We start from the raw sequence: 20,498 nt of genomic DNA, 5'->3' as shown, positions 1-20,498 counted from the left end.
ATACATTATTTTTATGATTGTAATCAAATGAAATTTATCAAATTTTATGAATATACCCCTTTTTTTGGCCAGCATTAAAATACTCCTTTAATGAAAAGAGAATGACATTGAAAACAAAGCTACGCATTGATTCTAATTTTTATATTTTCTTCAAATTTATTAGAATTCGATCAAACTAATTGATAATTTTAAATATATATTTAAAAATTTTATTTATGACATTATTTTATTTTACATAAAAAATATTTGCACTTTTATTTCATCCATCGAAACAATTTTGGACGCAGGTCGTACAATGATTGCGCGTGTTAATTCTCTTTTGGGGGCCCAATAATCAACCTCAGGCACATATAGGCCCATATCACAGCGCAAGAAGTTAAAAAAAAAAACAAAAGAACCAAAAAAAAAAAAAGGTGGAAGAAGAAGGAGGAGAAGAAAAAATAAAAAGAAAAAGAATACTGAGTGTACGAGTAGGGTTTAATTACTGGTCCTTTCCAACTGAAACCCTCTTTCGCAGAAGCCGAAGCCCTCTGCCTCTGTAGCAGCACGCCCCCACGAAGCTGCGCCAATAACAACCCTATAATATTCATCAAGCAAACTCGCACTTACGCGTATGTTCATATTCATATTTTAACATTGGTGGTTCCGTGGAAATCTCAAGGTTTTGCTGTGAAAATGGCGGAGAGCCTGTTGATTGATACGGAAACCAAGAATCCATTGGATTCTAGCTCGGATCCTTCTAATGGGTCGGTGTTATTCAGCCGGAGAATCGAGTTTCTTCCTGCGAAGAAGCCCTTCAAAGGATTTAGCGACGGAGGGAGTGATTTTAAGCTCGAAACTTTAAACCCCGTCACGTCATCTGAAGCTCGGCGACCTGGTTCCGGTCCGGGTGGAAAAAAGCATGATGGTTCCGAATTCTGTGATTATGGTTTGGATCCGGAGCTCAGTTTTGGGATTACCGTTCGAAGGATTGTGAGTCCGTCACTGCAATTTATTTGCTTTGGCTGCTTTCCTTTGTTTCTTTTCAATTAACCTGATTGCCACAGCTGAAAATGTGACAATGTTAAGGTTAATAATTTGGCATAAAAGTTGTTAATATAAACATGCCCTTCATTTTACCCTTTCTAAGGGTGAAAGCTGAAATGCCCTCATTGCCGTTTCCTCTCTATTTCCCACCTTCGTTATTATAGCATTCCCTTGAATTTATGTGTCTTAGACACTTGGATAGTTGGCATGCCTTCTGTTTTCATGTGTTCTTCTTGATATTAGGATTACCGTTCCAAGGACTATGATTGCGATCCCTACAATTAGCATGGCAAAACAACTGGAAGCTATTTAATTGTTTTCATGCCTTCTGTTTTCTTGGTATTCTTCTTGACATTATGATAATGATTACCACGTCAGACAATGCGACAATATAATTGTTAATAATCTGGGATAAAGCTCATACAGGGATCACATGCTACCAATAGCAAAACAACTGGCGGCTGAATCCAATGCCAGTCACAGCAGTTGCCTCCATGATTGAGTATAGGTGCTGTTGCTTTTGGGAGGCTGAGCTTTATTGATATGACAGAACAACGCCCAACGGCTGGGCATTTGGTCCGGTTGATATGGAACTAAACCAATAAAATAACATTGTAATCACGACTGACTATTCCTGCAATACAGCCCTCATGGAACACTATATGATACTCCTTTGATTTTATTTATAAGGCAGGGAGAGAAGAAAAAATTTGATCCTATTTATAGGGCATTTACTAATTTTCAATGCTCTTCTTTACATTTTTGCTCTTATTAAATGTTTTGAATAAAAATATCAATAATGAGGTTTAAAAATATTTATTAGAGATAAAGGTACAAACTTATTAAATTTTAAGATAAAGTTAATAAAATTTAAGGTTTTCTTTGTTCCAATGAAATATGTTGGAAGTGACTTATAAATAGGATTAGAAGAAATAGTTGGTTCCACTGTCTGGACATGGTTTGTTTGGTTGACCGGAAAAGCCACTGGTGTTGAGTATTGATTTAAATTTGTCCATTCACACAGAAATTTTTTTAGCTATATTTTTTGTTTATATGTGTATATATAATGTCCCTTTAAGAAGAGAATCTTTGCAGAAAGAGAGCCCAGAGGTTTAGCCAGCAATTGTCTACTTTTTCTTCTCAATGAGAGGCTTCCCCAATTACACTGCTTTCTCAACCTCCATGTTATTCCCAGTTGATTTCTATAATTTCAATTAGAGATACTCTTAATCTTCTCTTTCTTATGAGTGAAAACTGAAACTTGTCTGTTTCTGCTCCCTCTCTCTATCTTCCACCTTCGTTACCTAGTACTCCAATTTTGTTTTATTTCATATTTCCATGGTTGGCACATCTTGCGTTTTTGTGAATGCTTGTCAATGTTGGGTTAAAAAATGCTCTTCAATAGTGAAATTTGTCATTTTGGTATGTTCATTGAATTATTGTAGGTTCCGTTGTGTTGCTTGCTTGATTGTCATAGGAATCAGTATTCTAGCTTTTGAATTAGTGGAACATAGTCTTCTTCTCCTGTCAACGGCAGACAGATGATGATAGCTTCTCCCTGAGTGAAGCTTCTCATGTGCTCATCATGACTCTGTTTATGGGTTCTGGACAATGTTTCATAAATGCAGTGTTAATCCTGCATATTTGATTTAATCGTTAAAATGTTATCAGTTCAACTAATTTTTTGGGGCTCACTCTTCAAACCTTTCACAATGCTAGCATAATTGTAAATGCTTTTGTTTGATACTATCATAGCTCTTTATTTGTTTATTCTGGGTAAGGACATGGCATGATATGGTTTTAAGTTGTCTGTGGGTTTGATTACAACTTGGTATTTGTTATTTTCAGGGAGCTGGCTTGCGAAATTTGGGAAATACTTGCTTCCTTAATTCAGTATTGCAGTGTTTGACATATACAGAGCCTTTAGCTGCATACCTGCAAAGTGGAAAGCATAAAAGTTCTTGTGAGCTACTCTCAGCTTCATTTTCTATTCTATTTTGTGACATGTACCTTGTACAGGTTTTGTTTATGAAGTACTTTATGTTTCCCTCTTGCTCTGGGGTAACATTGTTAATTAAGTTTTCATAATTGTTAAGCTGCTGCAAATGAAGTTTGCATGTGTATGAGTGTGTGAAGGAAGGTATTATTTCATTTAATTTCTTCTTACATTTTATAATCATTGTAGGTCATGTTGCTGGATTTTGTGCTTTGTGTGCAATACAGAATCATGTCAGTCGTGCACTTCAATCAACTGGGAGAATATTATCTCCAGAGGATCTGGTTATGAACCTGCGCTGTATCCTTGTGTTTGATTCTATGCTTTTTGAATGGATGGTTAGAGAAAACTAATTTTCCATTTCCTTCTGATGTTGGTTATTTGATAAGAGTTGAAACTGCCCATCTTCAATTGTTGTGATTCTTTTTTATGAATTAGAGAAAACAGAGAGCACAATGGAAATTAGAATTTAATTTCATTAGGCCATATGTGAATTTGTGAAAACTAATTTTTTACTCCTGCCCTGAATGTGAATTTAGAATTTAATCTTTTTGCATAATGGAGGATCTTGGCACAAATGATTGTTCTTATTGGGATGCCAAAATATCAATTGGCCCCCAAATTGTTAGGAATTGATTTTGGTTATGATTTAAAAAAAAAAAAATTCTTCCTTACAATTGACGTGGAACTATTAGCTATATATTTCATCATATAGTTTGTGCATTGGTTACAGCATGTTGTGTTCTACTTCTGCTATTTCTTTTGGGGTATAATATCAGTTGATTAGATTTTGGTGTGAAGGAAAATTTCATTTACTCTTTTGTTGAAGATGGCTTGATCTGTGAAACAACACTCTATGCACTAGATTATGTTAGCTGAGGCATTATGAAGCCTTCTTGGGTTGATGTCAGTAATTGTTTCTTGATTATATAATAATCTCCTCTTAAGTTGTATTAGAGTTTGCACTTCTTGACAATGAGATAGGCATATCACGGAATTTCCGAAATGCAAGGCAGGAGGATGCACATGAGTATATGGTCAACTTGCTTGAATCAATGCATAAATGCTGCCTGCCTTCTGGAGTTCCAAGTGAATCCCCTAGTGCCTATGAAAGGAGTTTGGTTCACAAGATCTTTGGTGGTCGCCTTCGTAGTCAGGTATCTCTGGTTTTCTTCCTGTTGGGTTTCTCTGGAGAAACCTGTGATCAATAACTATTGTTTGGCTATGACCAGGGAGTCTACGTAAAACAGACACATTTTCAATGACAAACATGTTTTTGGCTTCTTTTGCAGGTCAAATGTCATCAATGTTTGAATTGCTCCAACAAGTTTGATCCATTCTTAGATTTAAGTCTTGAAATATTCAAGGCAGATTCATTGCAGAAGGCACTTTCAAATTTCACAGCTGCTGAGTGGTTAGATGGAGGAGAAAGACAGTATCAGTGCCAACGATGCAAGCAGAAAGTTAAAGCTCTCAAACAGCTTACTATTCATAAGGCACCATATGTTCTGACCATTCATCTAAAGCGGTTTTATGCTTATGATCCGGGACAAAAGATTAAGAAAAGAGTTCAGTTTGGCTGTGCACTGGATTTGAAACCTTTTGTCAGTGGTTCCTATGTGAGTAACTTTTTTCATTAGATAAAAGCTGCAACACTTTCTTTGCACATGCTATTTGCTGTTCTTCCAATTTCTTACAATTAGATAAAATGTTAGATATATAGCCCTTATATGAGGTATGAAGGACCCAAAAGCGCAATATCACTTCACTAAAAAATGATTTCTGCACGCCACAATGGATAAAGCTTCAGGGAAATGGTTACAGACACAAAACACAGGCAGTCATTCTCTCAATTTCCAAATTTGCTGAAACCACCCTCTTCTAAGATCATTTTCCTGAATACATGAAAATAACATGTAAACCACATAAAACACACAGATAACAAATAAACTACATAAAACAGTAAATCAACACTAACACCATGTAACAATGTGTTTTACACAAATAACTATCCTCAAATGATGTTTTGCTTATTGTCAAATGTTGAGCTATGTTGTTTGATTGTCTCCTATCTGTATTGACAACGTGTCATCTTGTTTAAGTCATATTTATTGACAATCTTTGGCAGGAAGGAGACTTAATGTATTCTCTTTATGGGGTGCTGGTTCATTCTGGCAGCAGCACTCATTCTGGCCACTATTACTGCTATGTCCGCACAGCAAATAACATGTGGTACACCCTGGATGACAATCGGGTATGGAAAACAATCTCTATATGGAATTCTTGGCCTCTGATTTAGATGAATATGAAGTTGAAGTAAGAAAAAGCAGCCAGATTTTTTCCTGGAATTGGGAACTTAGTATGCATGTTTTCCTCAAACTCCATTCACAGCTATAGCACCTATTAGTTGTCATTTTGATGTTTCAATTGTACTTGATTATAGCAGCCTGTGAGCATGATGTTTATATTTATTGGTTGCTATGTGCACAATTTTGGAGGATTATTGGCTTTAAGATGGTCTGCATGCATTTTCAACTTCCTTTTTGTTGACTGTGCTTGGAAAGAATATTTACATGTGGGCAGATGCTAGGATGTTTAAATTGTGTTCTTCTATGGGCTTCTCATCACTGTAACTTGGTACCACAGGTGAGCCATGTTAGTGAGCGGGAAGTTCTGAATCAGCAAGCTTACATGTTATTTTATGTTCGGGATAGAAAAAACATTGTTCCAAAGAAGCCTGTTGACATGGCCCAGAAGGAGAATATGAAAGTGAATGTGAGTGCAAGTAAAGCTTCTGTAAATTCAAACCAAGCTTTGAAGAAAGAATTGGTTCTAACTGGTCGAGCAGAAAATTTACTCAGCAATACATCTTCCACTGCTGAAGCTCATAAAAGTTCATTAAATATTGATTCTTTGAGGGGTTCCTTATCAAAGGAAGCATCAAATCAGCAAAGAAATAGCTCTTTAAAAGATCAGTTGATACAAAATAAACAATCTGTATCCGAACTGTGTTCTCAGCCATTGGCACAAAAACAGTCATCTGAAGTGCTCTCTGTTGCTAAACCAGAACCAGAAGGCTTGTTGCCATTAGGTGAACGTGTAAACAACAGTTGTCCTCATAATATGAAAAATTTAGTTGCTTCAGCAGCTGTCTCAATAAATAAGGGCAAAGAGAATGGTGTTTCCAAAGAGGATGTGAAAGACATTCTCTTCTTGGCACCATCTGTTAGTGACCCTGAAAAAGCTGCTTCTCAACCTGTTACGGATGAAACCTCTTGGAAGGTAAATTATTTCATTTCACAAGCTAATATACGTTTGGGGCAGAGTTGGTGCTCTTCAAATTATATTGGTGACTGAACTGTGATTCTCTCTTTATGTAGAATAATGATGTCACGAAAGTTGATGTCGCTACAGTTGGAGGTTCAAGTACGAATACATCAAAGAGCACTGCTACAATTTCTCTAATTCAACCAGGCAATAGCAGCTGTCTGGTATATTTTCCCCTTAACATGGCCTTTACTTTGGGCCTGGTTGACTGTGTCTTTACCCTCTTCTTTTTCCTTTTAGGTTGGAGGTTCTGCAACTGGTTCAGTATGTGACAAATCAGGTAATCAAGTGTGTGAAAAGGTTGCTGGCAATCAACCAATGATTCTTGATAAGTCAGGAAGATCAATGGATATTGATGGCCTTGGCCACAAGCGCTTCAAGAAGTCAAGGAAGAAGCTTTTGAAGTACCAGGTTTCAAGTTTGCATGTTGGCTCTAACTTCCTTGTGATGGCATACTTAGGTTTGCGGAAGAAAAAGAAACACAAAAAAATCAGACACCAGACTTTTGATATAAAGAATCGAAGTAAAGAAAAGCTGGATGAACATATCTTCTCATCAGATGTGGGGCCATCAAGTAGTGTTGGGAGTATTGGAACCAGAACATCTGATAAACGTGCTGCTAATCATCTGTCAATGAACTTTATTAGTGAACCAGTGATGGGAAAATTTGCCAATGGAGAATTCAGAAAGAGGATTGATCAAGACTCTGCTGTGCTTGCTACTGCCAAGCTTGTAGAAAAGGTCTCCGGGCATAGCACAGTTGCAAACCAATGTGATTCTAGATTGCCCAATAGGCTACAAGATGGTAACAGAGAACAAATGCATTTTAGTATGATTAGTAAGCTTAGCCAAGGTCTAGAGGGTGAGTTCTTGTTACTTCTCTCCTGGTTCCTGATTCAAGCCTTGATACCTCTTAATATCTGACGTGACTGTTCTTTATTTTGGCGCAGTTCCACGTTGGGATGATGAAGAATTGCCATCATTTCAGTCCATTGAGCCGAAGAATGAGATCATGAGCATTGGATATGTTGGGGATGAATGGTAAGTCTAATTTTAAAATTCCTTTTTATCATTAAGCAATGATGACATGGCAAATGGTATTCTCTCTGGGAAGCCAAATATTCAAATAGTGCATGTAAATCATATATATACAGATAGTTCCCCCCCCCCCTTTTTGCCTTGTGGTTTTCAGTGACATGTCCGACATAGATCTTTTTTTTTTTCCTCCATATTTTGGTGGAAAAATTTTCAAGTGGGAAGGCATCGCATGCTTAATGTCTCCAGGACGCATCAGAATATCAGATTTTTTTTTTAAGGATAAATAGTAATTTTGGATTATCAATTTAATATTGATTATACAGTATATTAATATAGAAAAATACTTTTATTAAAATAAATTGCCATATAGCTTTTCCATACCCTTTTTTTTTTGGCATAAGTTGCTGTGCATAGCATTGAATTTTGTACTATTAAATGCAACTGCACGTGACTGGCTGGTAATTTTGTGTACTACTTACAAAGCAATCTGTTGTCTTAAATTATTTAGGGATGAAGAATATGATAGGGGGAAGAGAAAGAAGTTAAGGCCGTTTAAGCACAGCTTTGGGGGGCCAAACCTTTTCCAAGAAATTGCCTCTGAGAAATCTCAGCTTAAAAAGATGAAGTTGGACCGATGCAGGTCAGGGAATCTCCCATTCAGGATATGATGCTTTTGGATATTGTTTGTTTGTGGTAGAAATTAGTAATTTGTCGAGCTGAAATTGTAATGGAAAATAGCACTTGCTCATTTTCCTAGTTCAAAGTTTTGAGTTCCTTGCATTATTTTGCCCTATTAGGCTTTACCATATATATGTCTTGGAGGACATTTCTCATTTCAGAGATGTTCTTGAAGAGAAACGAAACCCTTGTATTTCTTCTGATTTAGCTGCCTTGAGTGGCTTACAAATTTTGTTCCTTAGTTCTCACCTATGCACGATCATGTTCTAACACGTCAATCTGTTCCTTGTATCATTTATTATTTGGATAGATGTATTTTGCTATGTACTTGAGGACAATAATCCGTATTTTCATCATCATCGTCATCTTTTAACTTTGCTTATGTTTTGTAGTTAGTTCTAAGTGTGGATAAAGGAGGGTGGTTGTGTTAGGTTTATAATAATTAATGTGAAACTATCAAATTTTATATGAATATAGACAATAGATGTACCTTTATGTACTTTTGCTAATGTTTAATCGTTGCTCTTAAGCAACACATTTTATTTGTTAATGAAGCAAAATTATGTCATGCAATTTATATAAATATTACTGATTTTATCACGTGATGAAGTTGGTTGGTTGTTGATTTTATGATTTTCGTGTGGAATGGTAATGGTCATTTCCATGTCTTTCTATCCCACAGCTTGTAGGTTTACAATTACAAGTTAGTTTTCCCTCTTGATTTAATAATTGTAAAATTTGAGTTTTCTTTTTTAAATGATGATAATCCTAATTTTCTCGTGTTCTCAGAGTCATGAACCATTATTGGATATTTGATTGTGCAGTGGGTTAAGTTTTATTTTCTTGTAAAGGAATGATAATTTTTAATAGAGGTTAGCATATATTAATTTGTTTAGATGGTAAATTGTAAGACACTAATAATTGAACAGGACACTTCCACCAAATGAACAAACCAATTTATCAGGGTCAAAAAATGAACTGAAATGATTGAGCTTTTGGGTATGGAACGTCTTGCTCAGGTTTTTTCCTTTGCCAAAAATAAAAATCTAATTAAATTTGAAGTTTAGCTGTATACAAACCAACAAATATGGATGCTAGAAGCCTGGTGCCTAGAACTTCATTTAAAAGAAAAAAAAAAAAGAAAGAATACGAAAACATTTGTCAATACTCAATAGTTTACATAAAATAAAAAACCACCTGTATACATAATTTCATTTAACAAATTAAGATAAGATTCAAAAAAATTAATAAATAGATTTGAAGTAGAATGAGAATTTATTTAGGTTTTTTCGGCTTAAACACTAACTCAAATCAAAATGACAAAAATAACTAAAAAAAAATAACTGAACTGACCCAAAAAAATTGACATTACCATCCAAGATAGACCAGATTTGGTTCGGTTCAGTGAGATTTTGTACACCACCTAATTTCAACTGCAATAACATAATCTGATTTTAAAAAACAGCATAATAAGGATTTAAAAGCACCTTCCTGGCCTTTTGAAAAAAGAATTGGCCATAGTTGCTTAAGTACAAAATTTTGAGCTTTGAGTTTGAATATAGAAAATATTTTTGAGTTATTTTCATTTATATTTGACAATGCTCGATTCTGACTTAGTCAAATAGTCATATAAAAAAAAAGAAGAAGAATGGATGATTAATAGAAAATTGTCTCTAATAAAAAGATATTTGTATACAATTCAAAAAAAAAAATCAAGTGGGTTGAAAAAAAGTGAAAACAATACATTGGGCCTCCAAGGAAGTGTTCAGGACACCATAACTCAATCACATAATTTTCTTCTTTCTTGGCTTCTAAGCCTGTGTAGTGTCCTATGCCTCGGGATTATTTCCAAGAGGCCGGGGTTTAGAGGTGAGATTTAAGTGGACTTGGCTTATTACATGAACTCAGTTTTTATGAGCTCAGGCCTTTAAGTCCAACTTTTTTAAAAATAACTGATTTCTAAAGCTCAAGCTTAAGATTGGGTCCATAAGTTTGTTTTTATTATTTTTTTAAATTTTTTAAAAATTAGAAATTTTAATTATAATATTTCATTTTTTAAATACAAATTATAATATTCCAAAATTAAAAATAAATAATAAAAATTATAATTTTAAAATATAAATATGTATTTTAAAGTTTAAATTTAATTTAGAAATTAAAATATTTTATTTTTTAGAGATAAAACAAAAAAGGGCCTAAAATGGACCCCCAAGTCTGATCCTATTCTTTTAAGGTCTATTAGAGCTAGGTTTCAAAGCCTGATTTTTTTAAAAAATGTCATTTATTCAAACTTGAACTATTATAAAAATGCACTTAAACGGATGGCTTATCAAATGCGGCCCTTATTTCCAACTCTACCAAAGCTCTTCGCATGCATTTTTTGATGTGCATGTGTGGTCAATGTTAATATATTGTTGATATGGATTTCTTTTTTATATAACTATTTAATTAAATTAAATTTGAGTATTGTTGTGTTTAATTAGGAATAACTATTTCAAAGATTTTTTTTTTTGTTACTCATAAGTATTTTTCTATTAGAGCCAATTTTATTTGAGGTACTGTTAGGCATTAAATGTGGGTATCTTTGTCAGTGAGAATTCAAATTTTAATTCACTATATTATGAGAAATTAGCCTTTTTCATTAGACCCAACCTCAATTGCTTTTCTAAGATATTTTTAGAATTCACACGAATGCAAAGCCATTTCATGGTTAACTAACCATAACTCATTTCACAGATCAACGTGGTTCATTTGGATAATTTCAATTTATATAGTTTTAAAAATAGTTCCTCTGTTTCAAAATGTCTTTTTAAGAGAAAAAAATTGTTCCATTTTATATATTTTTTCATGATATGCCCTTATTTACCGCCGCAATTTCAAAGAGCATTTCTTAAACTTTAGAGACAAATTTGGCAATGTAGTCAAACTTTTTTATATTAATTTTTTATTTCGTAATCTATGTGCAGATAGCTTAAAAGACTTATATTTTAAAATGGAGGGAGTAATAAATTTATTTCATAAATCTTTTAGAATCTTAAATTATTACTGGAAAAGAATGATTATATGGTGAGTCTCTTGGTATTTTGGAACACTAAATTTGGCTTAATGATTAAATAACAACAATAATTATTAATCTTGTCCATCCCACATCAGCAAATTGACAAAAAGTGAGAACTCTCGAAGAATGCTCGTACTTTTTATCCCCCACCGAAAACAGCAAATCATACTAACCCACTTTTAATATTTAAATCAATAGTTAAGTGTGGTCAATTTAGATTAAGATTAGTACTTTAGGAGATTAAAAAAAAAAAGAAAAAGATTAAAAAGGAAACATGAACTCTGTTTTTATCTGACTAATGTTGAACTGTCATTTACTATTCTCTTTCCTTCCTAGACATTAAGTTTGACTGAAATAGAGAGAGAGAGAGAGGAAATATAACATTAGTTCCATGCACTTTGATTATTTTTATTTTTAGTCCATATAATTTTATTTTGTAGTTCTCAATCCCTTTAATTTGATTAGTTTGTAATGTTAGCTCCTATCATTTTTAAAATATATATAAAAATCATGAGCTGACACTAATGGAATTAATTTCACTATGACTCTACTAACCGCTTGCTAACATGGAAATAAATTGACCAGGTATAATTAAAAATAAAGGGTAAGGAGAAAAAGCTTTTTTTTTTCTTTTTTATATTTGGCTTAAACAAAATATGGGAAACATATGCGAGATTAAGTATGTCAGCAAAAAAGGTTAACAAAATTAAGTATATGCTAGCAAAATTAATTTGCCAACTCCAGCTCATAGTGTTCATGTACATTTTTAAAATTGTATGAACTAATGTTATAGACGAATCAAATTAAAGGAACTGGGAATAATGGAATAAAACTATAAAAAGTAAAAACAAAACACAATTCAAATATATGGAATCTATTATTGTATTTCCTTATATAGAGGTAGAAATACTTACAAGTACAAAGTGTTTTATTTCATCAAAAGGGGTTAAAAATATGGATTGCATTATATCATTGTATCTATCAATAAACAATTCTTTAAGTACATTGTTCATCAGAAAATCTCATTCGATAATGTCTTTCAGTGTTTTTCCTGATTTTTTCCACCTCTTTTCACATGATTCAAGATCATATATGTTAAATCAGTGTTTGAAAAGTAAAATCTCCCAAACATACAATAATCTTTGAAGCTATGACAAATCTACAACCTAAACTTTTTAAGTCGAGTACCATGTGATTTGGAAGTTCATCATTGAGGGATTAGGGTATCTTGTAGTTCCCTTTTACATGGTGTTCAAGTGATAATGTTAGCAAAAGGAGACAATTACATTTAGGTCCCTCACAGTACAATTAAATACTATAGGGTTTATTGATAATTGAGTATAACAAAAGGATAACTTTAGTTGTTAATGAAATATTTAATTGTGTTATGGGAGAATTGGATGTAATTCTCTCAAAAAATAAATCTATTATAAATGAAATAAAAATATAGAAATGACATAAAAATATTTCCTTCACAACTACATTTGAACACTAGATGAAAAAAGCATAGTAAGGGATCCATAATTAATTAATTATTATGAGGATTAAAGGGCAAAAACACTCGATATTTTTTTTAGGAGCACTTAATATTATTAAGTGAAGAAAGATGTTGGAATACCTATGAACTTATTTTAATATGTGTAACTTTATCCATCTCTTTAAATTTGCTTGATGTCTATTAAGACATTGATGTTTACCATTAAAAAAAAAAAAGAAGCGGACATAAGGTGCCAAAATACCCTTTTAAGTCACATATGTTGGAGCAAAATAGTCCCTCTTTAAATATAAATATTACCTAAAACTCATTCAAATTACCAAAAAAAATCAATGCATATATTTTTTACTTTTTTAGTTATGTAAGCATGTTTATTTAGTAATCATTTTAAAATTTAAATACATAAATTGACTAAAATAATATTTCAAAACATAGTTTTGAAAACTTAATGAAATAAGAATTTAATATAATAAATTAATCAATATAATTTGTTTTTATTTTTTAAAATTTTATTAATATTAACACAATATTATTAAATTATTTATTTAAATATCAACATACTTAATTATTCAAAGTTTTTAAATTGGTAGAGAAACCAAACAATTAGATTATTGGGAAACTTATTGCTAAAGACCTGGATTTATTAGGAAGGATCTTAAAATTAGTAATTATTAGACCAATTACCAAAATATAAATTTTAAAATAAAAAATTGTCCTTAATCAAATCTTCTATATTTTCTTTAACCATATCTCAAATTGGATTTGACAATTAGCAATAATAAATAAATAAATAATACTAGAAATCAAAGCAAGTAAAAATTTTCTTGTGCCTTTAAATTATATTGATTTTTTTTTTCTTGTAATTTATGTAGTACCGTTAATTTTGAGGTATTATTAACAAGTTTTATATTAAGGTTACAATAGTCAATTATATTTATCCTGGTCCATCAGCCTTATTCTAATTTTCATGGTCCTTTATAACCAATATTATTTTCTCCAGGTCCTTAACAATAAGTTTTCCTAGATTATGAGGACAAATTAATAATTTTAAAAATTTTAACATAATTATAAATAAAAATTAAGTATTTTAAAATCTTTAATGGGGCATTTCTAACGATGTTAAAAAGTAGACTAAAGTATAAGTTTTTAAAACAAATGAGAGGTCTCTGTAATTTTAGAAAAACAAAAGGGAGGACAATGTATTTTCCTCTATCCAGTATTTTTTATTGGCAAAAAAAAAAAGAAAAAGAAAAAGGATAGATGGAAGTTTTCGACAATTCCTTATGAATCTTTGCAATTGTTTTGTTGGTTTTGGTAACTGTTTCGATAGATGGAAGTTGAGGATTAATAGACATAATCTACAAATGTTGAAAAATCCGGTTAATCTTTCGGAAAGATTCTTTCCAAATTGGTGATAGTTAATGATGATTGTCTTTCAAGAGATTTAACTGATAAGATAATTGAAAGCTCTTTTGGTATTTTGGGAGTGTGTTAGAGCAAGACAATCAACATGAGTAATTGGGAGGCTATATTTCATAAAAAGGAGCAGATTCTTCAGGCAACGCTGGATACTCATTGTGCTTTTCTAGTTGGAAAAAAGTTCTTAGTTGGGAGGTTTCCCAGACCTGCCGATAATAAATAACAATCATCCTCAACTCACACAGAAACCCAAAGATATCATTCAAAAGCTTGTTGGGTTAAGAAAACAAAGGTGGAATGCTCTGTCGAAAAGGGTCAATTCAACAATTTGCAAGAAAAGTAGTCTCAGGAAGGATCATCTTTCATGAGTAATTCTAAATGTTCCAATAAACAAAACTCTATCTCTAATCCTGGAGTCAAGATGAAAGATAGCAAGAGATCTGAAGACAATTCCAATAAGCTCCTTATGAGGGATTTGGAAAGTCAATGTCTAAAATTAAAAAAGACAGAAGAGACCCGGAGTTAATGATAGGCTTTTCAAGGAAATTGCCTAAATTTTCAAGAGATCGGGATGAATCTACTTTTGAATCTCACTCCACTCTTAATGATTCTTCTACTCTAGGCCATTTTATGTTTTCTCTGGGTATGAAAAGGCAAATTGATTCCTCTTGCATGTTTGACTATATGGTGAAGAAAATTGAAGCGGTTTCATTTTAATCCTTCACATTTCATTGAGAACTTCGTCATGCCTCACATTTCTGTCAAGTTGGCTTGGGAAGCTGCTCATTCAAAGCTTCCCTAAGAGCCATGAAACTGCTTAGTTGAAACTGCCATGGCTTCAAAAAAATCACAGCAGTTCAGAGGCTGAAGCGCTTGGTTCGAAAGTTTCAGCCTAACTTGATTTTTCTGCAGGAAACTAAAATTTCCTTTGTGCTGGCTAAATCTAAAGTTGAATTTGTGGATTTGGAATTTTCTATTGGGATTGATGTTGTGAACAAGGGAGGTGGGACAATTTTAGCGTGGAATAATTCTTTAGCTCCTGTTGTTTTGGAATGTACCCCTTACTTTTGTCATTGCAATTTTAGTCAATGGTACATCCTGCTATGTTTCTTTTGTAGATGCCCCGCCTAAAACCCAGGAAAGATATTTATTATGGGATTGGATGATTAAAATTGCATCTGCAATGTTTGAACCTTGGCGACTTATTAGTGATTTTAATCAAGTCCTGCAATCATCTAACAAATTGAGTGTATATAAAGGTTCTTCCTCTTCCTCTTCCTCATCTTTTAAAGATTGTTTAATGTTGGCCAACCTCCGAGAAATAACAGAAAGGGTCAAGATCTAACTTTAGAAAGATTGGACAGAACTTTCTGTAACAGGGCATGGCAACTTTCTTTTCCCAAGTCAAATTTGCTCAATCTCACCCGTGTTGCCTCTGATCATTGTCTAATTATCTTTTCCACTTCTTCAGAGTTACAATTTGTCCTCAGGCTTAAATGTTTTGAGAACTATTGGCTAAATTTTCAAGAATGTGGAGAAATCATTGCATCAAATTGGCAGCAATTTGTTCAGAGATCCCCCTCCTTCAGGTTACACAACAAATTATCTATGGTGATTTCTAGTTTACTGAGGTGGAGTCACTCTAAAGTAGGCAATTTAAGTAGTCAAATTGACACTCTGTAAAAAAAGGTACAAAAGCTCACTACTATATTGAATGCTCAAGCTACAGCTAATGAATATATCCTACAACAGTTATATCATAGCAAACATCTCCTGGAATTCTTTTATGATTGTCAAAATAGTTTTTGGGTTTCAGGGGGAAAATATTGGATGGAAGATTGAAGGGGAAAGGAATATCAAGTTCTTTCATATCACTGTAAACCGAAGGAAAGAAAGAAATTTCATTAGTAATTTGGAATTAGGCCCTGGTAAATGGGTTAAAGATCAGGAGGAATTGATTTCTACTACGTGGGAGCATTTTAATTTTATCTATTCTGCTAATCTGGTTCAAGATGTCCATCAATTGGTTAATGAGCTCAATGGCTTCTATGTACCAGAGTTGAATCCTATCACAAGAGAAGTAGTGAAAAATGCTATGTTCAGTCTCCTTAAGGACAGCCCACCTAGGCCGGTTGGTTTCCATGCTAAATTCTACCATACTTACTGGCACATTGTTGGAGAAGATGTATATTCCATGATCTCCTCTTTCTGGTATTTAGAGCATCTTCTTAGGGTTGTAAGCAAGACCTTTATCACTCTAATCCCAAAAAGGTCAGATGATTAGAACTTTCAAGGACATCAGGCCCATAAGTCTATGCAATGTGGCCTATAAAATTATCTCAAAAGTCCTAATTAATATTCTTAGGTCTGTATTACCAAGACTTATCTCACATTTCCAATGTGCCTACTTACCCAACAGGTTTATTTCTGATGGAATTTTAGTGGCAACGAACTTGGTCCATCAAATTCATTCAACAAAAGGAAAAGGGAAGAAAGTAGGAGCTTTTAAGCATGACTTCTCCAAAGCTTTTGATAAGCTCTCTTGGGATTTCCTTAAAGCTGTTCTAAAGGGGATGAATTTTCTGGACAATTGGATTAGCATGATTCTACAATGTGCATCAACAGTTGAATAGCACATCATTTTCAATGGTATAATTACTCAATCAATTTTCCCTACCAATGGGATTAGACAGGGTGATCCTTTATCCCCTTATTTGTTTATTTTGGCCTATAATGTCCTTTCTTGCTTGCAAATACACAAGGAGCAATAAGGCTACTTTAAAGGTATAAAGATGAGCCAGCAGCAGTCCTACCTAATGTCTGACCTCTTGTTGGTGGATGACCCTACCATTTTCTTTGAATATACAAGCGATGGTCTTGAGATGTTAAAGGATGTCTTTAGATCTTTCAATGCTTAGTCTGGTCAACAAATTAATGTGCAAATGTCTTCTCTCATTATTAGTCCTAATGTCTCCCACCTTCACCACAGGAAATTTCAAGTTCTTTGGGGATACACCTTAATATTTTGGAACATAAATTGGTGCCAAAAAAGATAAACCTAGAATTTTTGAACAAATAGTGGACTCCATTGACAAAAGAATCTCTTCATGGAAGTCTAAGCTTCTTTCACAAGCCTTTCAACTCACTTTGATCAAGTTGGTACTCTCTGTAGCATTCTAGGTTTCAAACCTTGAAATTTTTAATTTTTAGGAGGGTAATTAGGTCAAAATAAGTGATTCATGAACTAATAATATTTTGGAACACTAATAAAGTCTTTGGATTGTTGAACAGCTTTAGAAGAGGGATAAGTCAGAGTTTAAGCGGACTGTGACACGAAGAAAGGCCCAAAATATGTTTGAGCCTCTTTGTGCCATCAACTGCAACGGACGCACTATGTGCTGTGGTAGATGGGCAAAAATCTATGCATATCAGATATGCGAACAAACAAAAATTAGAAGGAAAAATGAGATAACACAAGAGAGACAACAGAGGAAGCTTGTAGTCCGCTAGAGCTTGAAATTAGGAGTTATTTGGAAGAATTTTGGGCAAGATTCATCCTTAGGTAAGTTTCCTACATCTCTTGGAAGTATTTTAGACTAGATTCATTATTAGGTAAGTATTTTGTATGATTAGGGTAATGTGGGACTTGATTTTAGTTTTTCTTGGATTGTGACTGAACTGATTACCCTTAGTTAAGGTCTTGAGAAGTTCAATCAAGCTTCTAAACTAATGTTTATGGATTATGTAGTGATTTGAAGTTTTTAAATAGGGTTTGGAGGAACCCAAAGTGGGAATTGGGAGGTTAAGAGTAATGTGGGTAAAGATTTGGGGTTATTAGTGTGTTTGAGTATTAAATGAGATTATTAGAGAGTGTTGGGAGAGTTCATGTTGTTAAAGTAAGGTTTTGGATATAGTGAGTACCTGAAATTATGTTAAAAAGGGGTTAATTAGTGTATAATTAATGATTAAATGTTTAATTTTGTAGGTTAAATATTGATTGAGCATTGTCATACGAGTGGACACATGTGGGGCTATTGTTTGGCCATGGTAACCCTTTAAGTGACAAAAGGGTTGGGATAACCGAATTGTTTAAACTTTCTATTTGTGTGTTTAGATGGTTGCGTGGTTATTTTTAAAGTTAATACTCTAGTTTTGTACTAGTATAGTAATAATATGAAATGATTATGAGTTAGAAACTTTATATGAAGTGGAATGGAAAATTATGCTTTGAACATTGTGGTTTTGAAGACTAAATCCTATATCCAAGTATAAGTATTTGTGGAATTTCATGGTTTATGTGGAAATGATTATCATAATGGAAATGATATATTATGTTATATGTGGAATCATTAAGCATATGTTTGGCATACTCATTGTGAAAGGGTGAGAGTTCATCCTAATGTTGTGTTAGGGACATTGTTTGAAAATTCATATGATATACTAGCATTGTGGAGGCCTTGATGCACAATTCTATATTGTTTAGAAGTCTTAGTAATATGTGAAATAGATTGAGCATCGACACCTCGAGTATTTGTGGACAAGAAAAATCTGCAATCCATAGTGGGTGAATGGGCTCTTGGTCGGGACTACCTCCCACGATTGGTGAGCTTGAGCCTATCCAGTCATATGGATCTGGTTATGTTGAATTGTCAGCTCATAAATTTTGTCAGAAGATATAAGGAGGGTATAAGGCGGTGTATTGATCATGCATATCATTGTGTAGTCATATGTATGTATATGCAACTTGTTATATATGTTTTAAATGCCACTTCGTAAACTCACTATATGTTCTTACACATGAGTAGTTACCACATGATATATTTCAGGTGAAAGCTTCGATAGGGACAAAGGAAAGAAAAGTACTGCTGAGCATTAAGGGGGACTAGTGTTTGTGTAGTCCTTTTCTTGGTTTTGTGAATTTGTGTATTTGAATGGCCATAAGAATGATTATTGTATTATTGTTACCCTTTTTTGGGTTTGTGCTAATCAAGGGTTTGGATGGCCAAATGTTGTATGGATTGATATTGTTGTGATTTAACTGTGCAAACAAGTTTTTATGGTCCATTTGAGTTGGTTCAAATAGTTCCACAATTATTGACACTTAATATGTGAGTTTGGATACCTTGGTTGTTGTTTTGGAAAGAAAAGGTACCATTTTATGTCCAGGTATCCAACTTTTAATTGGATTAATTTTTGGTTGAGACTAGTGCCAATAGCTAGGCAACTCTAAAAACTACATGTAGACACTCAAATTGCTCAAATTAGACGTTGGTCGAAGAAATGACACACTCCAAAAGTTAGTTTTGGAGTGTTGTCATGATAGCTATTTGCTATCGTGACAGTAGATGTGCATCGTGGCACATTGACAAGTGCAGCGTGGCACAAGACACAGAGAGGGACGCAGTTCCTTTATGTGGGGAAAGGCCTGTGTAGCGGCGCACAGAGCGAAAATCTAGAATTTTTCAAATTGTTCCAATTATTTTTCTTACAGCTATTCTGAGTTCCTATGCTTTCGTGATCTTGTATAATTAGTTTTAAATTATATTTTAAACTCAAATGGCATTTTAAAAAAATTTTTCTTGAGATCCTGACTTATTTAACTATTTCATAACCATTATGTTATGATAACTATTTTTAAAGGATTTAATTAGTCTTGATTATCATAACAGTGATTTGTGTCTTGTGTCCTATATGTTTGGTAATATTGAGAATGACGTTACACTCTCTACCTCTAATATTTATACCCTCTCTTGTGTTAACCTACCTCAAAAGATTTGTAATTTAATTGATGCTAAACTTGTGGATTTCTTTTGGGGTTACAATAAGACAGAGAAAAATTCATTTGCCCAAAAAAGATTTGCTATTTTCTTCCACCAACGATTGGGGCTAGGGTTTGTGTAACACCTAACAAATGAATATGGCTATATTTGCTAAGCATCTTCACTGGCAAGATGGAAATGGCCGTCGAATAGGGAGTTGGTTTGAGGTTTGAGCATTTCTAAGGTTTCAGATCTTATTGTTGAAAATCCAAATGCTTTGACTACTCTCAAATGGAATGCTTCTTTGATAAAACGGATCTATGATGAACATACTGCTAATTCTATCCTAAAAACCCCCCATTCCTTACACAGAAAACTCTGACAGTCTCATATGGAGTTCTGGATCATATGCAATCAAGGGAAGTTTTTCCAAATTATCATTTGGTAATCAACCTAACCCGTTTGCAAATGAGGAGATTTGGAATTATTTTTGGAAGATGTACTTACCACAAAAAACTCTCCTTTTCATCTAGAAGCTTATTCAAAAAGCCATTCCTACAGTGAACATTTTTAGGGAGCATCGCGTAAATTCTAATATTAACTTTGGATTAAGTTGTGATGTGCCCGAAACTCTTCATCATATCTTTTGCGATTGCCCTCTAGTTATAGCAATCTAGTTTGAATCTGTATCAATTCGTTCTA

At 33.5% G+C, this 20,498-nt stretch overlaps 1 protein-coding gene across 1 annotated transcript; it reads left to right on the top strand.

The window, feature by feature from the left end:
* The first annotated feature begins 483 nt into the window (after positions 1-483).
* LOC129309053 (ubiquitin carboxyl-terminal hydrolase 23) lies at positions 484-8,424 on the top strand. Its single transcript, XM_054950397.1, has 11 exons — positions 484-972; positions 2,875-2,989; positions 3,212-3,322; positions 4,007-4,179; positions 4,315-4,641; positions 5,151-5,276; positions 5,669-6,304; positions 6,403-6,513; positions 6,590-7,211; positions 7,300-7,390; positions 7,896-8,424. The coding sequence occupies exons 1-11, from the start codon at positions 676-678 to the stop codon at positions 8,053-8,055; spliced, it is 2,769 nt and encodes a 922-aa protein (XP_054806372.1). The 5' UTR covers positions 484-675; the 3' UTR covers positions 8,056-8,424.
* Positions 8,425-20,498: the final 12,074 nt, after the last annotated feature.

The sequence above is a fragment of the Prosopis cineraria genome, unplaced genomic scaffold (assembly GCF_029017545.1).
Source record: "Prosopis cineraria cultivar Desert tree isolate PC_DT_omini unplaced genomic scaffold, ASM2901754v1 PC4, whole genome shotgun sequence".
Lineage (NCBI taxonomy): Eukaryota > Viridiplantae > Streptophyta > Magnoliopsida > Fabales > Fabaceae > Prosopis > Prosopis cineraria.
Note: the sequence above shows the minus strand (reverse complement) of the source record. Positions and strands in the feature narration are given on the sequence as shown.